Genomic DNA, 19,662 nt, shown 5'->3' on the forward strand with positions numbered 1-19,662 from the left:
AAAGGGATATATCTCAGGAGTAGCAATTATCATGTAGAATATGACTTTTTTAAGGGCTCTTTTTTAATTTCTTTCTCGCAGATTTATTTCCCAATTTTATAAGTCTTTTTGAATTAAACTAGGATCACTAATCCTTTTATTCTGATCACAGGTAAACGACATGGTGATGGCAAACCTCTGCCCTTCAGTAACTTTTTTCCAAGGAAAACAAATTTTATAAGAAAATATACAGTTGAACTCGTTTATAACAAACCCGGGTTATAACGAACGCTCGCTTTTATGGAACAAAATGCTTGTAACGGTAAATATAGCGAACGATCGGCTTTAGTGAACGTTTTCCGGTAAAAATTTGCAGGTCCGATCGGTTATAACGAACTAATCTATAAAAAAAGACCATTCTGTACAATTAATTAGGTTAATTTTAGGGTATTTTTTGCCGGCATAATCTCGATCCGGGAAACCCCCGTGTATTGAATCATAGTAAATTTTACGCGAAATCGGTATGGACCGCATTAGTTGCATTTCATTTGTGTAGGAAAAAACAAAATCGCTTTCAGGTTAGACATGAAAGCTAAAAAGCGTAACACGTTAACCATTCAACAAAAATTGAATATAATTAATGATTTAGAAATCGGTCTTTTCAATTCACAAGTGTGTAAAAAGTATAAATTGCCAAAATTTACAATTTCCACAGTTTTCAAAAATAGAAATAAATTTAAAACTTTGAAAGTTAATGTAATAAAGCAAAAGAAAATTCGAAAACCTATAATAGATGACATAGATCAAGCATTTTCAAATGGTTTACGATTCAAAGGAATCAAAAGAATCCCATTACTGGCGTGATTCTACAAACAAAAGCAGAACTTGGAAGACTAACGTATGGAGTAGGTGAAAGAGTAGTGAGCAGTTTGTGTGTACAAAAGGTTGGATTGATAGATTTAAGTCAAGACATAATATATCAGCGGACAAAATTCATGGAGAGGCTGCAGAAGTATCAACAGAAATAACATCAGAATGGCTAAAAAGTCAATGGCCAGTCATTAGTACAGGATGCGATATGAATGACATTTTTAATGGAGACGAAACAGGTTTATTTTACAAAATGACTCCGGATAAGACCCTAAAATTTAAGGGCGAGAAATGTACTGGTGGAAAGCAAAGCAAGAAAAGAATAACTGTCTGGGTTTGTGCTAATATGACTGAAACTGAAAAACGCCCCTTGATGGTTATCGGTAAATCCAAATCGCCTGGATGCTTAAAAAATAAAGGTAAGTTACCAGCCATCTATGAGTCGAATCAACGAGCATGGATGACTAGTGAAATTTTTGAAGGATTACTTAAAAAATGAAATGACGAACTTCGCAAAAAACGAAGGAAAGTTTTACTTTTTGTAGATAACCATGTGTCCAGCGCATCCCAGATTAGAAAATCTTGAATACATCAATCTTGTGTTCCTACCACCAAACGTGACAGCTGTGTTACAACCTATGGATCAAGGCGTTATACATTCTCTAAAATCTTTTTATCGAAAAATGTTTTTGGTGCGACAAATAAGCGCTTTTGAAAGCAACGAAGACCTTAAGTTTACATTGTTTGACGCGATAATAATGATTAGCGCCGCATGGCGAAAAGTCTCGCTAAACACCATTGAAAACTGTTTTCGTCGTGCGGGGTTTAAACCGCACATAATACAAGAGTACGATGATGAAGACGATATACCGTTGGCGCGTTTGGTAGAATTTCAACGAGAGGAACTTGTAGATCAAGATGACGAAGAAGACGTTTCATTGACAGAATAGATTAAAAAACATAATAACATTGATCTAAAAGAGTACACCAAAATAGATAACGATTTGATAACAACTGATTTTCCTAGTGATGCTGAGCTAATGAATAATGTTAAAGTACTCTTTACAGACGAAATCAAGGAGAGTGAAAACGAGGAAGAAGAGAAACCAGACGACGATGCTATGCCCACTGTGTTACAGACCCTTTCTTCTCTGAACGTGGTTTCGAAATTCATTCACTGTATAAGTGCCGATTCTTCTGTATATCAAGCCTTCGATAAAATATATATGGCTATATTGAAAAACATTAGCTTATTACAAATCAAGTGCAAAATAAAATGACTGACCACTTTACAGTACGAAATAAATAGTAATAAAACGTATATCTGTATTAGGTACATAAGAGCAAATAACATAAAAGTGTTGTTTTTACCCATCTTTTCCTTTTAACTATATACGTCAAAAGAATTAATTTTTAGCGCATAAGAAGTTTTAAGGTTAACCCAATACATATTAGGTAAAATTCGATTTAATGAACGCCCGATTATAACGAACAAAATCTTTTGTCCCCTCGTGTTCGTTATAACCGAGTTCGACTGTACGTAGTTAAGTACTTTTTCAACAAAATGAGGATTTTCCGCCCCGGAAGTGAACATTGACACTCATTCTTTCCGCAGTTCCACAGTTACATTTGCCTGAGGACTGTCCGAGTAAATATTCTCTCCAGGACATCCTTACTGTAGTCGTTGAGGTAAAGCAGCGTTATACGGGATGTCTCTAAAAGGTCTTTACAACGCTCTACCATAGGTAGCTGAGATCAAAATAAAACGATTTAACCACATTTGCTTTAGTCCAAAAGTTGATAATAACCGAGCTACAGGGTGGCAAAGTTGAAATGTAAAATTCAATATTTAGCCATAATTATTAAATGGGAAGAGGAAAACTCGTGAAATTTTCTACAAGGGGGTTTTTCGGGATGAGGAATTCATATCTATAAACAAAATTTCGATAAATCGCAGAGGGCCCCACGTATACGCATTAGGTACTTGTTTAGGTCCTTCAAACTTTTTTGTTTTTAACGGTAAACCAGTTTTGGAGAAAAAAACGTATTTACGCGGTATTTTTGCTTAAAAAAGGTATACCTTAATCAAGTCGCTAACTGCAATCATTTTCGAGAGAAACGCTTGTAAAGTAAATGGAAAGGAACGCAACCTTTTCTAGTCTCAGGTACCAACTATTGTTAGTTGCCAAGAAAATTAAATTATTATTATCAAACAATTATTATTGTTGTTGCAATCAAATTGATCTTCCCGAAAGTGAGAGAACATTTTTATAAGAGTTTTCATTTTATGCTTTTAAGTTAAGTGGTAAAAGTAAATTTTGATTTTTATTTACATTATGGCGGTGCACTATACCAATGCAGAATACACGGATATGATATTGGTATTTGGATTCTGTCAAGGAAATGGTCGAGAATGTGTTCGAATTTACGCTGAAAGATTTCCTCACCGTAGAGTACCAAGTCATCCAACTTTTGCTGCTGTAGAAAGACGCCTTAGGGAGACTGGCCGCTTTGCACCTGAAACAGCAGATTATGGACGACCGCGTTTTTGTAAGAGTTCCTGAAGTTGAAGAACAAATCTTAGAGCGTGTGGAAGAAGACCCAGAACTAAGTACTAGGCAAATCGGGACAGAACTAGCACTTTCAAAAGATGTCGTTCATCGAGTGCTTACAGAACAATTGCTATACCTATACCATAAAACACCAGTACAAGATCGTCTACCACAAGATTCGGAATCTCGCTTACGTTTCTACCAGTTTGTGATGTTTCAAAGGGAAACTGATGTTAATTTTGGAAGAAATGTTTTGTTTTCTGACGAAGCTGGTTTCACAAGGGAGAGAATTACCAACTGCCACAACGAACATGTGTATGCGGACGAAAACCCACACGCAATCAAAACTGTGCATTTTCAAGAGGAATTTAGAATTAACGTTTGGGCTGGAATACTTGATAATTTTATTATTGACCCAGTTATTCTTCCTCAGCAATTGACAGAAGAAATTTATTCACAACATTTACAAAATACCTTACCAGGTTTGTTGGAAGATGTTCCTCTGCAACAAAGAGAAAGAATATGGTTTATGCATGATGGTGCTCCACTTCATTTCACATTAATTGTCAGGAATTATTTAAATCAGCAGTACCCAAATAAATGGATTGGCAGAGGCAATGACGCTCCCGTAAATTGGTCACCACTTTCCCCGGACTTAAATCCATTGGATTTCCTTTTGTGGGGACACCTTAAGTCCGTGGTGTACCGAACACCTGTTACTACTCAAGAAGAACTTTGGCAACGAATTCAAAATGCAGTAAATGATCTTCCGGGCAATGACGAAGTAATGCAAAGAATACAATTTAATTTTATTCGTCGCATTAATTTCTGTGTGCGTGTAAATGGTGGGCATTTTGAATAGTTACTTAAGTAATATTTTAATGTTATTTTTAATATTAAAAAATAAAACTTTAGAAAATTACGTTCCTTTCCATTTACTTTACAAGCGTTTCTCTCGAAAATGATTGCAGTTAGCGACTTGATTATGGTATACCTTTTTTAAGCAAAAATACCGCGTAAATACGTTTTTTTCTCCAAAACTGGTTTACCGTTAAAAACAAAAAAGTTTGAAGGACCTAAACAAGTACCTAATGCGTATACGTGGGGCCCTCTGCGATTTATCGAAATTTTGTTTATAGATATGAATTCCTCATCCCGAAAAACCCCCTTGTAGAAAATTTCACGAGTTTTCCTCTTCCCATTTAATAATTATGGCTAAAAATTGAATTTTACATTTCAACTTTGCCACCCTGTAGCTCGGTTATTATCAACTTTAGGACTAAAGCAAATGTGGTTAAATCGTTTTATTTTGATCTCAGCTACCTATGGTAGAGCGTTGTAAAGACCTTTTAGAGACACCCTGTATAGCGAAAATATTTATGTGTTCAGAAAAACCGACATTTCATATGCTTCTATTATATAGTGTCTTCCTAATTAACCAGTACCTTATCTACAAGAACGTGCTAATCATCTCTGAATTTGCTCAAATCGACCGATTTGGCTTATTTCGGCCAAATCTGTCTATTTTGGATAGAAACAGAAGCAAATTGATGAAAACGTGCCAAAATGACTAAAACAGGCAGAAACGAGCGAAATCGGTCAGAAACGATCGTTTCATCTCTGAATTTGCTCAAATCGACCGATTTGGCTTATTTCGGCCAAATCTGTCTATTTTGGATGGAAACAGAAGCAAATTGATGGAAACGTGCCAAAATGACTAAAACAGGCAGAAACGAGCGAAATCGGTCAGAAACGATCGTTTCATCTCTGAATTTGCTCAAATCGACCGATTTGGCTTATTTCGGCCAAATCTGTCTATTTTGGATAGAAACAGAAGCAAATTGATGAAAACGTGCCAAAATGACTAAAACAGGCAGAAACGAGCGAAATCGGTCAGAAACGATCGTTTCATCTCTGAATTTGCTCAAATCGACCGATTTGGCTTATTTCGGCCAAATCTGTCTATTTTGGATGGAAACAGAAGCAAATTGATGGAAACGTGCCAAAATGACTAAAACAGGCAGAAACGAGCGAAATCGGTCAGAAACGATCGTTTCATCTCTGAATTTGCTCAAATCGACCGATTTGGCTTATTTCGGCCAAATCTGTTTATTTTGGGTTCAAATTGCACCAAATTGATGAAAACTTGCCAAAATGACTAAAACAGGCAGAAACGAGCGAAATCGGTCAGAAACGATCGTTTCATCTCTGAATTTGCTCAAATCGACCGATTTGCCTTATTTCGGCCAAATCTGTCTATTTTGGATGGAAACAAAAGCAAATTGATGAAAACTTGCCAAAATGACTAAAACAGGCAGAAGCGAGCGAAATCGGTCAGAAACGACCGTTTCATCTCTGAATTTGCTCAAATCGACCGATTTGGCTTATTTCGGCCAAATCTGTTTATTTTGGGTTCAAATTGCACCAAATTGATGAAAACTTGCCAAAATGACTAAAACAGGCAGAAACGAGCGAAATCGGTCAGAAACGATCGTTTCATCTCTGAATTTGCTCAAATCGACCGATTTGGCTTATTTCGGCCAAATCTGTTTATTTTGGGTTCAAATTGCACCAAATTGATGAAAACTTGCCAAAATGACTAAAACAGGCAGAAACGAGCGAAATCGGTCAGAAACGATCGTTTCATCTCTGAATTTGCTCAAATCGACCGATTTGGCTTATTTCGGCCAAATCTGTTTATTTTGGGTTCAAATTGCACCAAATTGATGAAAACTTGCCAAAATGACTAAAACAGGCAGAAACGAGCGAAATCGGTCAGAAACGATCGTTTCATCTCTGAATTTGCTCAAATCGACCGATTTGGCTTATTTCGGCCAAATCTGTTTATTTTGGGTTCAAATTGCACCAAATTGATGAAAACTTGCCAAAATGACTAAAACAGGCAGAAACGAGCGAAATCGGTCAGAAACGATCGTTTCATCTCTGAATTTGCTCAAATCGACCGATTTGGCTTATTTCGGCCAAATCTGTCTATTTTGGATGGAAACAGAAGCAAATTGATGGAAACGTGCCAAAATGACTAAAACAGGCAGAAACGAGCGAAATCGGTCAGAAACGATCGTTTCATCTCTGAATTTGCTCAAATCGACCGATTTGGCTTATTTCGGCCAAATCTGTCTATTTTGGATAGAAACAGAAGCAAATTGATGAAAACGTGCCAAAATGACTAAAACAGGCAGAAACGAGCGAAATCGGTCAGAAACGATCGTTTCATCTCTGAATTTGCTCAAATCGACCGATTTGGCTTATTTCGGCCAAATCTGTCTATTTTGGATAGAAACAGAAGCAAATTGATGAAAACGTGCCAAAATGACTAAAACAGGCAGAAACGAGCGAAATCGGTCAGAAACGACCGTTTCATCTCTGAATTTGCTCAAATCGACCGATTTGGCTTATTTCGGCCAAATCTGTTTATTTTGGGTTCAAATTGCACCAAATTGATGAAAACGTGCCAAAATGACTAAAACAAGAAGAAACGAGCGAAATCGGTCAGAAACAATCGTTTCATCTCTGAATTTGCTCAAATCGACCGATTTGGCTTATTTCGGCCAAATCTGTTTATTTTGGGTTCAAATTGCACCAAATTGATGAAAACGTGCCAAAATGACTAAAAAAGGCAGAAACGAGCGAAATCGGTCAGAAACGATCGTTTCATCTCTGAATTTGCTCAAATCGACCGATTTGCCTTATTTCGGCCAAATCTGTCTATTTTGGATGGAAACAAAAGCAAATTGATGAAACTTGCCAAAATGACTAAAACAGGCAGAAGCGAGCGAAATCGGTCAGAAACGACCGTTTCATCTCTGAATTTGCTCAAATCGACCGATTTGGCTTATTTCGGCCAAATCTGTTTATTTTGGGTTCAAATTGCACCAAATTGATGAAAACTTGCCAAAATGACTAAAACAGGCAGAAACGAGCGAAATCGGTCAGAAACGATCGTTTCATCTCTGAATTTGCTCAAATCGACCGATTTGGCTTATTTCGGCCAAATCTGTCTATTTTGGATGGAAACAGAAGCAAATTGGTGAAAACGTGCTAAAATGACTAAAACAGGAAGAAACGAGCGAAATCGGTCAGAAACGATCGTTTCATCTCTGAATTTGCTCAAATCGACCGATTTGGCTTATTTCGGCCAAATCTGTTTATTTTGGGTTCAAATTGCACCAAATTGATGAAAACGTGCCAAAATGACTAAAAAAGGCAGAAACGAGCGACATCGGTCAGAAACGATCGTTTCATCTCTGAATTTGCTCAAATCCACCGATTTGGCTTATTTCGGCCAATCTGTTTATTTTGGGTTCAAATTGCACCAAATTGATGAAAACTTGCCAAAATGACTAAAACAGGCAGAAACGAGCGAAATCGGTCAGAAACGATCGTTTCATCTCTGAATTTGCTCAAATCGACCGATTTGGCTTATTTCGGCCAAATCTGTCTATTTTGGATGGAAACAGAAGCAAATTGATGAAAACGTGCCAAAATGACTTAAACAGGCAGAAACGAGCGAAATCGGTCAGAAACGATCGTTTCATCTCTGAATTTGCTCAAATCGCCCGATTTGGCTTATTTCGGCCAAATCTGTCTATTTTGGATGGAAACAGAAGCAAATTGATGGAAACGTGCCAAAATGACTAAAACAGGCAGAAACGAGCGAAATCGGTCAGAAACGATCGTTTCATCTCTAAATTTGCTCAAATCGACCGATTTGGCTTATTTCGGCCAAATCTGTCTATTTTGGATGGAAACAAAAGCAAATTGATGAAAACTTGCCAAAATGACTAAAACAGGCAGAAACGAGCGAAATCGGTCAGAAACGATCGTTTCATCTCTGAATTTGCTCGAATCGACCGATTTGGCTTATTTCGGCCAAATCTGTCTATTTTGGATATACTAACCTGAACTAACCTGAACTAACCTGAACTAACCTGAACTAACCTGAACTAACCTGAACTAACCTGAACTAACCTGAACTAACCTGAACTAACCTGAACTAACCTGAACTAACCTGAACTAACCTGAACTAACCTGAACTAACCTGAACTAACCTGAACTAACCTGAACTAACCTGAACTAACCTGAACTAACCTGAACTAACCTGAACTAACCTGAACTACCTGAACTAACCTGAACTAACCTGAACTAACCTGAACTAACCTGAACTAACCTGAACTAACCTGAACTAACCTGAACTAACCTGAACTAACCTGAACTAACCTGAACTAACCTGAACTAACCTGAACTAACCTGAACTAACCTGAACTAACCTGAACTAACCTGAACTAACCTGAACTAACCTGAACTAACCTGAACTAACCTGAACTAACCTGAACTAACCTGAACTAACCTGAACTAACCTGAACTAACCTGAACTAACCTGAACTAACCTGAACTAACCTGAACTAACCTGAACTAACCTGAACTAACCTGAACTAACCTGAACTAACCTGAACTAACCTGAACTAACCTGAACTAACCTGAACTAACCTGAACTAACCTGAACTAACCTGAACTAACCTGAACTAACCTGAACTAAACCTGAACTAACCTGAACTAACCTGAACTAACCTGAACTAACCTGAACTAACCTGAACTAACCTGAACTAACCTGAACTAACCTGAACTAACCTGAACTAACCTGAACTAACCTGAACTAACCTGAACTAACCTGAACTAACCTGAACTAACCTGAACTAACCTGAACTAACCTGAACTAACCTGAACTAACCTGAACTAACCTGAACTAACCTGAACTAACCTGAACTAACCTGAACTAACCTGAACTAACCTGAACTAACCTGAACTAACCTGAACTAACCTGAACTAACCTGAACTAACCTGAACTAACCTGAACTAACCTGAACTAACCTGAACTAACCTGAACTAACCTGAACTAACCTGAACTAACCTGAACTAACCTGAACTAACCTGAACTAACCTGAACTAACCTGAACTAACCTGAACTAACCTGAACTAACCTGAACTAACCTGAACTAACCTGAACTAACCTGAACTAACCTGAACTAACCTGAACTAACCTGAACTAACCTGAACTAACCTGAACTAACCTGAACTAACCTGAACTAACCTGAACTAACCTGAACTAACCTGAACTAACCTGAACTAACCTGAACTAACCTGAACTAACCTGAACTAACCTGAACTAACCTGAACTAACCTGAACTAACCTGAACTAACCTGAACTAACCTGAACTAACCTGAACTAACCTGAACTAACCTGAACTAACCTGAACTAACCTGAACTAACCTGAACTAACCTGAACTAACCTGAACTAACCTGAACTAACCTGAACTAACCTGAACTAACCTGAACTAACCTGAACTAACCTGAACTAACCTGAACTAACCTGAACTAACCTGAACTAACCTGAACTAACCTGAACTAACCTGAACTAACCTGAACTAACCTGAACTAACCTGAACTAACCTGAACTAACCTGAACTAACCTGAACTAACCTGAACTAACCTGAACTAACCTGAACTAACCTGAACTAACCTGAACTAACCTGAACTAACCTGAACTAACCTGAACTAACCTGAACTAACCTGAACTAACCTGAACTAACCTGAACTAACCTGAACTAACCTGAACTAACCTGAACTAACCTGAACTAACCTGAACTAACCTGAACTAACCTGAACTAACCTGAACTAACCTGAACTAACCTGAACTAACCTGAACTAACCTGAACTAACCTGAACTAACCTGAACTAACCTGAACTAACCTGAACTAACCTGAACTAACCTGAACTAACCTGAACTAACCTGAACTAACCTGAACTAACCTGAACTAACCTGAACTAACCTGAACTAACCTGAACTAACCTGAACTAACCTGAACTAACCTGAACTAACCTGAACTAACCTGAACTAACCTGAACTAACCTGAACTAACCTGAACTAACCTGAACTAACCTGAACTAACCTGAACTAACCTGAACTAACCTGAACTAACCTGAACTAACCTGAACTAACCTGAACTAACCTGAACTAACCTGAACTAACCTGAACTAACCTGAACTAACCTGAACTAACCTGAACTAACCTGAACTAACCTGAACTAACCTGAACTAACCTGAACTAACCTGAACTAACCTGAACTAACCTGAACTAACCTGAACTAACCTGAACTAACCTGAACTAACCTGAACTAACCTGAACTAACCTGAACTAACCTGAACTAACCTGAACTAACCTGAACTAACCTGAACTAACCTGAACTAACCTGAACTAACCTGAACTAACCTGAACTAACCTGAACTAACCTGAACTAACCTGAACTAACCTGAACTAACCTGAACTAACCTGAACTAACCTGAACTAACCTGAACTAACCTGAACTAACCTGAACTAACCTGAACTAACCTGAACTAACCTGAACTAACCTGAACTAACCTGAACTAACCTGAACTAACCTGAACTAACCTGAACTAACCTGAACTAACCTGAACTAACCTGAACTAACCTGAACTAACCTGAACTAACCTGAACTAACCTGAACTAACCTGAACTAACCTGAACTAACCTGAACTAACCTGAACTAACCTGAACTAACCTGAACTAACCTGAACTAACCTGAACTAACCTGAACTAACCTGAACTAACCTGAACTAACCTGAACTAACCTGAACTAACCTGAACTAACCTGAACTAACCTGAACTAACCTGAACTAACCTGAACTAACCTGAACTAACCTGAACTAACCTGAACTAACCTGAACTAACCTGAACTAACCTGAACTAACCTGAACTAACCTGAACTAACCTGAACTAACCTGAACTAACCTGAACTAACCTGAACTAACCTGAACTAACCTGAACTAACCTGAACTAACCTGAACTAACCTGAACTAACCTGAACTAACCTGAACTAACCTGAACTAACCTGAACTAACCTGAACTAACCTGAACTAACCTGAACTAACCTGAACTAACCTGAACTAACCTGAACTAACCTGAACTAACCTGAACTAACCTGAACTAACCTGAACTAACCTGAACTAACCTGAACTAACCTGAACTAACCTGAACTAACCTGAACTAACCTGAACTAACCTGAACTAACCTGAACTAACCTGAACTAACCTGAACTAACCTGAACTAACCTGAACTAACCTGAACTAACCTGAACTAACCTGAACTAACCTGAACTAACCTGAACTAACCTGAACTAACCTGAACTAACCTGAACTAACCTGAACTAACCTGAACTAACCTGAACTAACCTGAACTAACCTGAACTAACCTGAACTAACCTGAACTAACCTGAACTAACCTGAACTAACCTGAACTAACCTGAACTAACCTGAACTAACCTGAACTAACCTGAACTAACCTGAACTAACCTGAACTAACCTGAACTAACCTGAACTAACCTGAACTAACCTGAACTAACCTGAACTAACCTGAACTAACCTGAACTAACCTGAACTAACCTGAACTAACCTGAACTAACCTGAACTAACCTGAACTAACCTGAACTAACCTGAACTAACCTGAACTAACCTGAACTAACCTGAACTAACCTGAACTAACCTGAACTAACCTGAACTAACCTGAACTAACCTGAACTAACCTGAACTAACCTGAACTAACCTGAACTAACCTGAACTAACCTGAACTAACCTGAACTAACCTGAACTAACCTGAACTAACCTGAACTAACCTGAACTAACCTGAACTAACCTGAACTAACCTGAACTAACCTGAACTAACCTGAACTAACCTGAACTAACCTGAACTAACCTGAACTAACCTGAACTAACCTGAACTAACCTGAACTAACCTGAACTAACCTGAACTAACCTGAACTAACCTGAACTAACCTGAACTAACCTGAACTAACCTGAACTAACCTGAACTAACCTGAACTAACCTGAACTAACCTGAACTAACCTGAACTAACCTGAACTAACCTGAACTAACCTGAACTAACCTGAACTAACCTGAACTAACCTGAACTAACCTGAACTAACCTGAACTAACCTGAACTAACCTGAACTAACCTGAACTAACCTGAACTAACCTGAACTAACCTGAACTAACCTGAACTAACCTGAACTAACCTGAACTAACCTGAACTAACCTGAACTAACCTGAACTAACCTGAACTAACCTGAACTAACCTGAACTAACCTGAACTAACCTGAACTAACCTGAACTAACCTGAACTAACCTGAACTAACCTGAACTAACCTGAACTAACCTGAACTAACCTGAACTAACCTGAACTAACCTGAACTAACCTGAACTAACCTGAACTAACCTGAACTAACCTGAACTAACCTGAACTAACCTGAACTAACCTGAACTAACCTGAACTAACCTGAACTAACCTGAACTAACCTGAACTAACCTGAACTAACCTGAACTAACCTGAACTAACCTGAACTAACCTGAACTAACCTGAACTAACCTGAACTAACCTGAACTAACCTGAACTAACCTGAACTAACCTGAACTAACCTGAACTAACCTGAACTAACCTGAACTAACCTGAACTAACCTGAACTAACCTGAACTAACCTGAACTAACCTGAACTAACCTGAACTAACCTGAACTAACCTGAACTAACCTGAACTAACCTGAACTAACCTGAACTAACCTGAACTAACCTGAACTAACCTGAACTAACCTGAACTAACCTGAACTAACCTGAACTAACCTGAACTAACCTGAACTAACCTGAACTAACCTGAACTAACCTGAACTAACCTGAACTAACCTGAACTAACCTGAACTAACCTGAACTAACCTGAACTAACCTGAACTAACCTGAACTAACCTGAACTAACCTGAACTAACCTGAACTAACCTGAACTAACCTGAACTAACCTGAACTAACCTGAACTAACCTGAACTAACCTGAACTAACCTGAACTAACCTGAACTAACCTGAACTAACCTGAACTAACCTGAACTAACCTGAACTAACCTGAACTAACCTGAACTAACCTGAACTAACCTGAACTAACCTGAACTAACCTGAACTAACCTGAACTAACCTGAACTAACCTGAACTAACCTGAACTAACCTGAACTAACCTGAACTAACCTGAACTAACCTGAACTAACCTGAACTAACCTGAACTAACCTGAACTAACCTGAACTAACCTGAACTAACCTGAACTAACCTGAACTAACCTGAACTAACCTGAACTAACCTGAACTAACCTGAACTAACCTGAACTAACCTGAACTAACCTGAACTAACCTGAACTAACCTGAACTAACCTGAACTAACCTGAACTAACCTGAACTAACCTGAACTAACCTGAACTAACCTGAACTAACCTGAACTAACCTGAACTAACCTGAACTAACCTGAACTAACCTGAACTAACCTGAACTAACCTGAACTAACCTGAACTAACCTGAACTAACCTGAACTAACCTGAACTAACCTGAACTAACCTGAACTAACCTGAACTAACCTGAACTAACCTGAACTAACCTGAACTAACCTGAACTAACCTGAACTAACCTGAACTAACCTGAACTAACCTGAACTAACCTGAACTAACCTGAACTAACCTGAACTAACCTGAACTAACCTGAACTAACCTGAACTAACCTGAACTAACCTGAACTAACCTGAACTAACCTGAACTAACCTGAACTAACCTGAACTAACCTGAACTAACCTGAACTAACCTGAACTAACCTGAACTAACCTGAACTAACCTGAACTAACCTGAACTAACCTGAACTAACCTGAACTAACCTGAACTAACCTGAACTAACCTGAACTAACCTGAACTAACCTGAACTAACCTGAACTAACCTGAACTAACCTGAACTAACCTGAACTAACCTGAACTAACCTGAACTAACCTGAACTAACCTGAACTAACCTGAACTAACCTGAACTAACCTGAACTAACCTGAACTAACCTGAACTAACCTGAACTAACCTGAACTAACCTGAACTAACCTGAACTAACCTGAACTAACCTGAACTAACCTGAACTAACCTGAACTAACCTGAACTAACCTGAACTAACCTGAACTAACCTGAACTAACCTGAACTAACCTGAACTAACCTGAACTAACCTGAACTAACCTGAACTAACCTGAACTAACCTGAACTAACCTGAACTAACCTGAACTAACCTGAACTAACCTGAACTAACCTGAACTAACCTGAACTAACCTGAACTAACCTGAACTAACCTGAACTAACCTGAACTAACCTGAACTAACCTGAACTAACCTGAACTAACCTGAACTAACCTGAACTAACCTGAACTAACCTGAACTAACCTGAACTAACCTGAACTAACCTGAACTAACCTGAACTAACCTGAACTAACCTGAACTAACCTGAACTAACCTGAACTAACCTGAACTAACCTGAACTAACCTGAACTAACCTGAACTAACCTGAACTAACCTGAACTAACCTGAACTAACCTGAACTAACCTGAACTAACCTGAACTAACCTGAACTAACCTGAACTAACCTGAACTAACCTGAACTAACCTGAACTAACCTGAACTAACCTGAACTAACCTGAACTAACCTGAACTAACCTGAACTAACCTGAACTAACCTGAACTAACCTGAACTAACCTGAACTAACCTGAACTAACCTGAACTAACCTGAACTAACCTGAACTAACCTGAACTAACCTGAACTAACCTGAACTAACCTGAACTAACCTGAACTAACCTGAACTAACCTGAACTAACCTGAACTAACCTGAACTAACCTGAACTAACCTGAACTAACCTGAACTAACCTGAACTAACCTGAACTAACCTGAACTAACCTGAACTAACCTGAACTAACCTGAACTAACCTGAACTAACCTGAACTAACCTGAACTAACCTGAACTAACCTGAACTAACCTGAACTAACCTGAACTAACCTGAACTAACCTGAACTAACCTGAACTAACCTGAACTAACCTGAACTAACCTGAACTAACCTGAACTAACCTGAACTAACCTGAACTAACCTGAACTAACCTGAACTAACCTGAACTAACCTGAACTAACCTGAACTAACCTGAACTAACCTGAACTAACCTGAACTAACCTGAACTAACCTGAACTAACCTGAACTAACCTGAACTAACCTGAACTAACCTGAACTAACCTGAACTAACCTGAACTAACCTGAACTAACCTGAACTAACCTGAACTAACCTGAACTAACCTGAACTAACCTGAACTAACCTGAACTAACCTGAACTAACCTGAACTAACCTGAACTAACCTGAACTAACCTGAACTAACCTGAACTAACCTGAACTAACCTGAACTAACCTGAACTAACCTGAACTAACCTGAACTAACCTGAACTAACCTGAACTAACCTGAACTAACCTGAACTAACCTGAACTAACCTGAACTAACCTGAACTAACCTGAACTAACCTGAACTAACCTGAACTAACCTGAACTAACCTGAACTAACCTGAACTAACCTGAACTAACCTGAACTAACCTGAACTAACCTGAACTAACCTGAACTAACCTGAACTAACCTGAACTAACCTGAACTAACCTGAACTAACCTGAACTAACCTGAACTAACCTGAACTAACCTGAACTAACCTGAACTAACCTGAACTAACCTGAACTAACCTGAACTAACCTGAACTAACCTGAACTAACCTGAACTAACCTGAACTAACCTGAACTAACCTGAACTAACCTGAACTAACCTGAACTAACCTGAACTAACCTGAACTAACCTGAACTAACCTGAACTAACCTGAACTAACCTGAACTAACCTGAACTAACCTGAACTAACCTGAACTAACCTGAACTAACCTGAACTAACCTGAACTAACCTGAACTAACCTGAACTAACCTGAACTAACCTGAACTAACCTGAACTAACCTGAACTAACCTGAACTAACCTGAACTAACCTGAACTAACCTGAACTAACCTGAACTAACCTGAACTAACCTGAACTAACCTGAACTAACCTGAACTAACCTGAACTAACCTGAACTAACCTGAACTAACCTGAACTAACCTGAACTAACCTGAACTAACCTGAACTAACCTGAACTAACCTGAACTAACCTGAACTAACCTGAACTAACCTGAACTAACCTGAACTAACCTGAACTAACCTGAACTAACCTGAACTAACCTGAACTAACCTGAACTAACCTGAACTAACCTGAACTAACCTGAACTAACCTGAACTAACCTGAACTAACCTGAACTAACCTGAACTAACCTGAACTAACCTGAACTAACCTGAACTAACCTGAACTAACCTGAACTAACCTGAACTAACCTGAACTAACCTGAACTAACCTGAACTAACCTGAACTAACCTGAACTAACCTGAACTAACCTGAACTAACCTGAACTAACCTGAACTAACCTGAACTAACCTGAACTAACCTGAACTAACCTGAACTAACCTGAACTAACCTGAACTAACCTGAACTAACCTGAACTAACCTGAACTAACCTGAACTAACCTGAACTAACCTGAACTAACCTGAACTAACCTGAACTAACCTGAACTAACCTGAACTAACCTGAACTAACCTGAACTAACCTGAACTAACCTGAACTAACCTGAACTAACCTGAACTAACCTGAACTAACCTGAACTAACCTGAACTAACCTGAACTAACCTGAACTAACCTGAACTAACCTGAACTAACCTGAACTAACCTGAACTAACCTGAACTAACCTGAACTAACCTGAACTAACCTGAACTAACCTGAACTAACCTGAACTAACCTGAACTAACCTGAACTAACCTGAACTAACCTGAACTAACCTGAACTAACCTGAACTAACCTGAACTAACCTGAACTAACCTGAACTAACCTGAACTAACCTGAACTAACCTGAACTAACCTGAACTAACCTGAACTAACCTGAACTAACCTGAACTAACCTGAACTAACCTGAACTAACCTGAACTAACCTGAACTAACCTGAACTAACCTGAACTAACCTGAACTAACCTGAACTAACCTGAACTAACCTGAACTAACCTGAACTAACCTGAACTAACCTGAACTAACCTGAACTAACCTGAACTAACCTGAACTAACCTGAACTAACCTGAACTAACCTGAACTAACCTGAACTAACCTGAACTAACCTGAACTAACCTGAACTAACCTGAACTAACCTGAACTAACCTGAACTAACCTGAACTAACCTGAACTAACCTGAACTAACCTGAACTAACCTGAACTAACCTGAACTAACCTGAACTAACCTGAACTAACCTGAACTAACCTGAACTAACCTGAACTAACCTGAACTAACCTGAACTAACCTGAACTAACCTGAACTAACCTGAACTAACCTGAACTAACCTGAACTAACCTGAACTAACCTGAACTAACCTGAACTAACCTGAACTAACCTGAACTAACCTGAACTAACCTGAACTAACCTGAACTAACCTGAACTAACCTGAACTAACCTGAACTAACCTGAACTAACCTGAACTAACCTGAACTAACCTGAACTAACCTGAACTAACCTGAACTAACCTGAACTAACCTGAACTAACCTGAACTAACCTGAACTAACCTGAACTAACCTGAACTAACCTGAACTAACCTGAACTAACCTGAACTAACCTGAACTAACCTGAACTAACCTGAACTAACCTGAACTAACCTGAACTAACCTGAACTAACCTGAACTAACCTGAACTAACCTGAACTAACCTGAACTAACCTGAACTAACCTGAACTAACCTGAACTAACCTGAACTAACCTGAACTAACCTGAACTAACCTGAACTAACCTGAACTAACCTGAACTAACCTGAACTAACCTGAACTAACCTGAACTAACCTGAACTAACCTGAACTAACCTGAACTAACCTGAACTAACCTGAACTAACCTGAACTAACCTGAACTAACCTGAACTAACCTGAACTAACCTGAACTAACCTGAACTAACCTGAACTAACCTGAACTAACCTGAACTAACCTGAACTAACCTGAACTAACCTGAACTAACCTGAACTAACCTGAACTAACCTGAACTAACCTGAACTAACCTGAACTAACCTGAACTAACCTGAACTAACCTGAACTAACCTGAACTAACCTGAACTAACCTGAACTAACCTGAACTAACCTGAACTAACCTGAACTAACCTGAACTAACCTGAACTAACCTGAACTAACCTGAACTAACCTGAACTAACCTGAACTAACCTGAACTAACCTGAACTAACCTGAACTAATCCTTTATATGATACCGAAATATGTTGTTAAAAACACTAGAAAACTACTCTGAAATTACTAGAAAACTCGAAAAGTGTCTTAAGTATCATAACAAACCCGAGAGAAGCATAGAATAGTACAAGAAATATACGAAGAAACAGAAAAGTTGTTTGTACCCGGTTAGTTCAGATCTCCTTTGTCATTTTCAGAAACAAGAAAAGTAGGAAATTATGAAAATATAAGCAAACTCGAGAAAATCTACAAAATCCTAGAAAAGTACAAAGAAACACAAAAGTGTCTAAATCCGAAATAATCTCAATATCCTAACACACCCGAGAGAAGCATAGAAAAGTACAAGAAATATACGAAGAAACAGAAAAGTTGTTTGTACTCGGTTAGTTCAGATCTCCTTTGTCCTTTTCAGAAACAAGAAAATATAAGCACACCCGAGAGAATCCTAGAAAAGTACAAGAAACACACAAAAGTGTCTTAATCCGAAATAATCTCTAATGTACCAAGTTTCTAAAATTACCAAGAAACACAGAAAAGAATCCTTTTTCTAGTTTACACTCGGTTAGTTCGGATCTCCTTTGTTATTTTTTAAGAAACACAAGAAATGTAGAAGTATCTAAATATCCTCATCCTTTATGAAACACTCTAAAGTTGTATGAAAACACAGTTAAAACTACTTTGAAAATACTAGCAAACCCGAGAAGTTACTAGAAAAAGTAATAAAAGTATCCCAAAATCGTTACAATTCCGAGAGACTTACTAGAAAAATGTTAAATAATCCCTCAAAAATCTCAGAAACTAGAAAATGTTCAAGTCTCTACGAATCACACACCGAAAAGTATCTCAAATTTCCTAGAAGCTCGAAAAAGTATGTTACAGTCGGTTAGTCTTGTTCTTTAAGAAAAATGTCAAAATCCGAAATAGTCTACGAATCATAGCAAACTACAAGAAATATACAAAAGTACCTAAATCTACGAAGAAACAGAAAAAGTGTTTGTACTCGGTTAGTTCAGATCTCCCT

The 19,662-nt window shown here is 38.3% G+C and overlaps 2 protein-coding genes across 2 annotated transcripts; both read left to right on the plus strand.

Moving 5' to 3' along the window:
• Positions 1-1,400: 1,400 nt before the first annotated feature.
• Positions 1,401-2,129, plus strand: LOC136419757 (tigger transposable element-derived protein 6-like). The gene is made up of 2 exons (XM_066406290.1): positions 1,401-1,781; positions 1,833-2,129. The coding sequence occupies exons 1-2, from the start codon at positions 1,401-1,403 to the stop codon at positions 2,127-2,129; spliced, it is 678 nt and encodes a 225-aa protein (XP_066262387.1).
• A 1,056-nt stretch (positions 2,130-3,185) lies between these two features.
• On the plus strand, positions 3,186-4,263 carry LOC136419758 (uncharacterized). The gene is made up of 2 exons (XM_066406291.1): positions 3,186-3,266; positions 3,334-4,263. The coding sequence occupies exons 1-2, from the start codon at positions 3,186-3,188 to the stop codon at positions 4,261-4,263; spliced, it is 1,011 nt and encodes a 336-aa protein (XP_066262388.1).
• Positions 4,264-19,662: the final 15,399 nt, after the last annotated feature.

The sequence above is a fragment of the Euwallacea similis genome, chromosome 3 (assembly GCF_039881205.1).
Source record: "Euwallacea similis isolate ESF13 chromosome 3, ESF131.1, whole genome shotgun sequence".
NCBI lineage: Eukaryota > Metazoa > Arthropoda > Insecta > Coleoptera > Curculionidae > Euwallacea > Euwallacea similis.

Excerpts from the sequence above, each read along its gene's own strand:
- LOC136419757 (XM_066406290.1), top strand. The coding sequence starts at position 1,401 with ATGTGTCCAGCGCATCCCAGATTAGAAAATCTTGAATACATCAATCTT. Across the intron at positions 1,782-1,832 it reads ATCAAGATGACGAAGAAGAC|TACACCAAAATAGATAACGA; the intron begins GTTTCATTGACA and ends GATCTAAAAGAG.
- LOC136419758 (XM_066406291.1), top strand. The coding sequence starts at position 3,186 with ATGGCGGTGCACTATACCAATGCAGAATACACGGATATGATATTGGTA. Across the intron at positions 3,267-3,333 it reads AAGGAAATGGTCGAGAATGT|AAAGACGCCTTAGGGAGACT; the intron begins GTTCGAATTTAC and ends TTGCTGCTGTAG.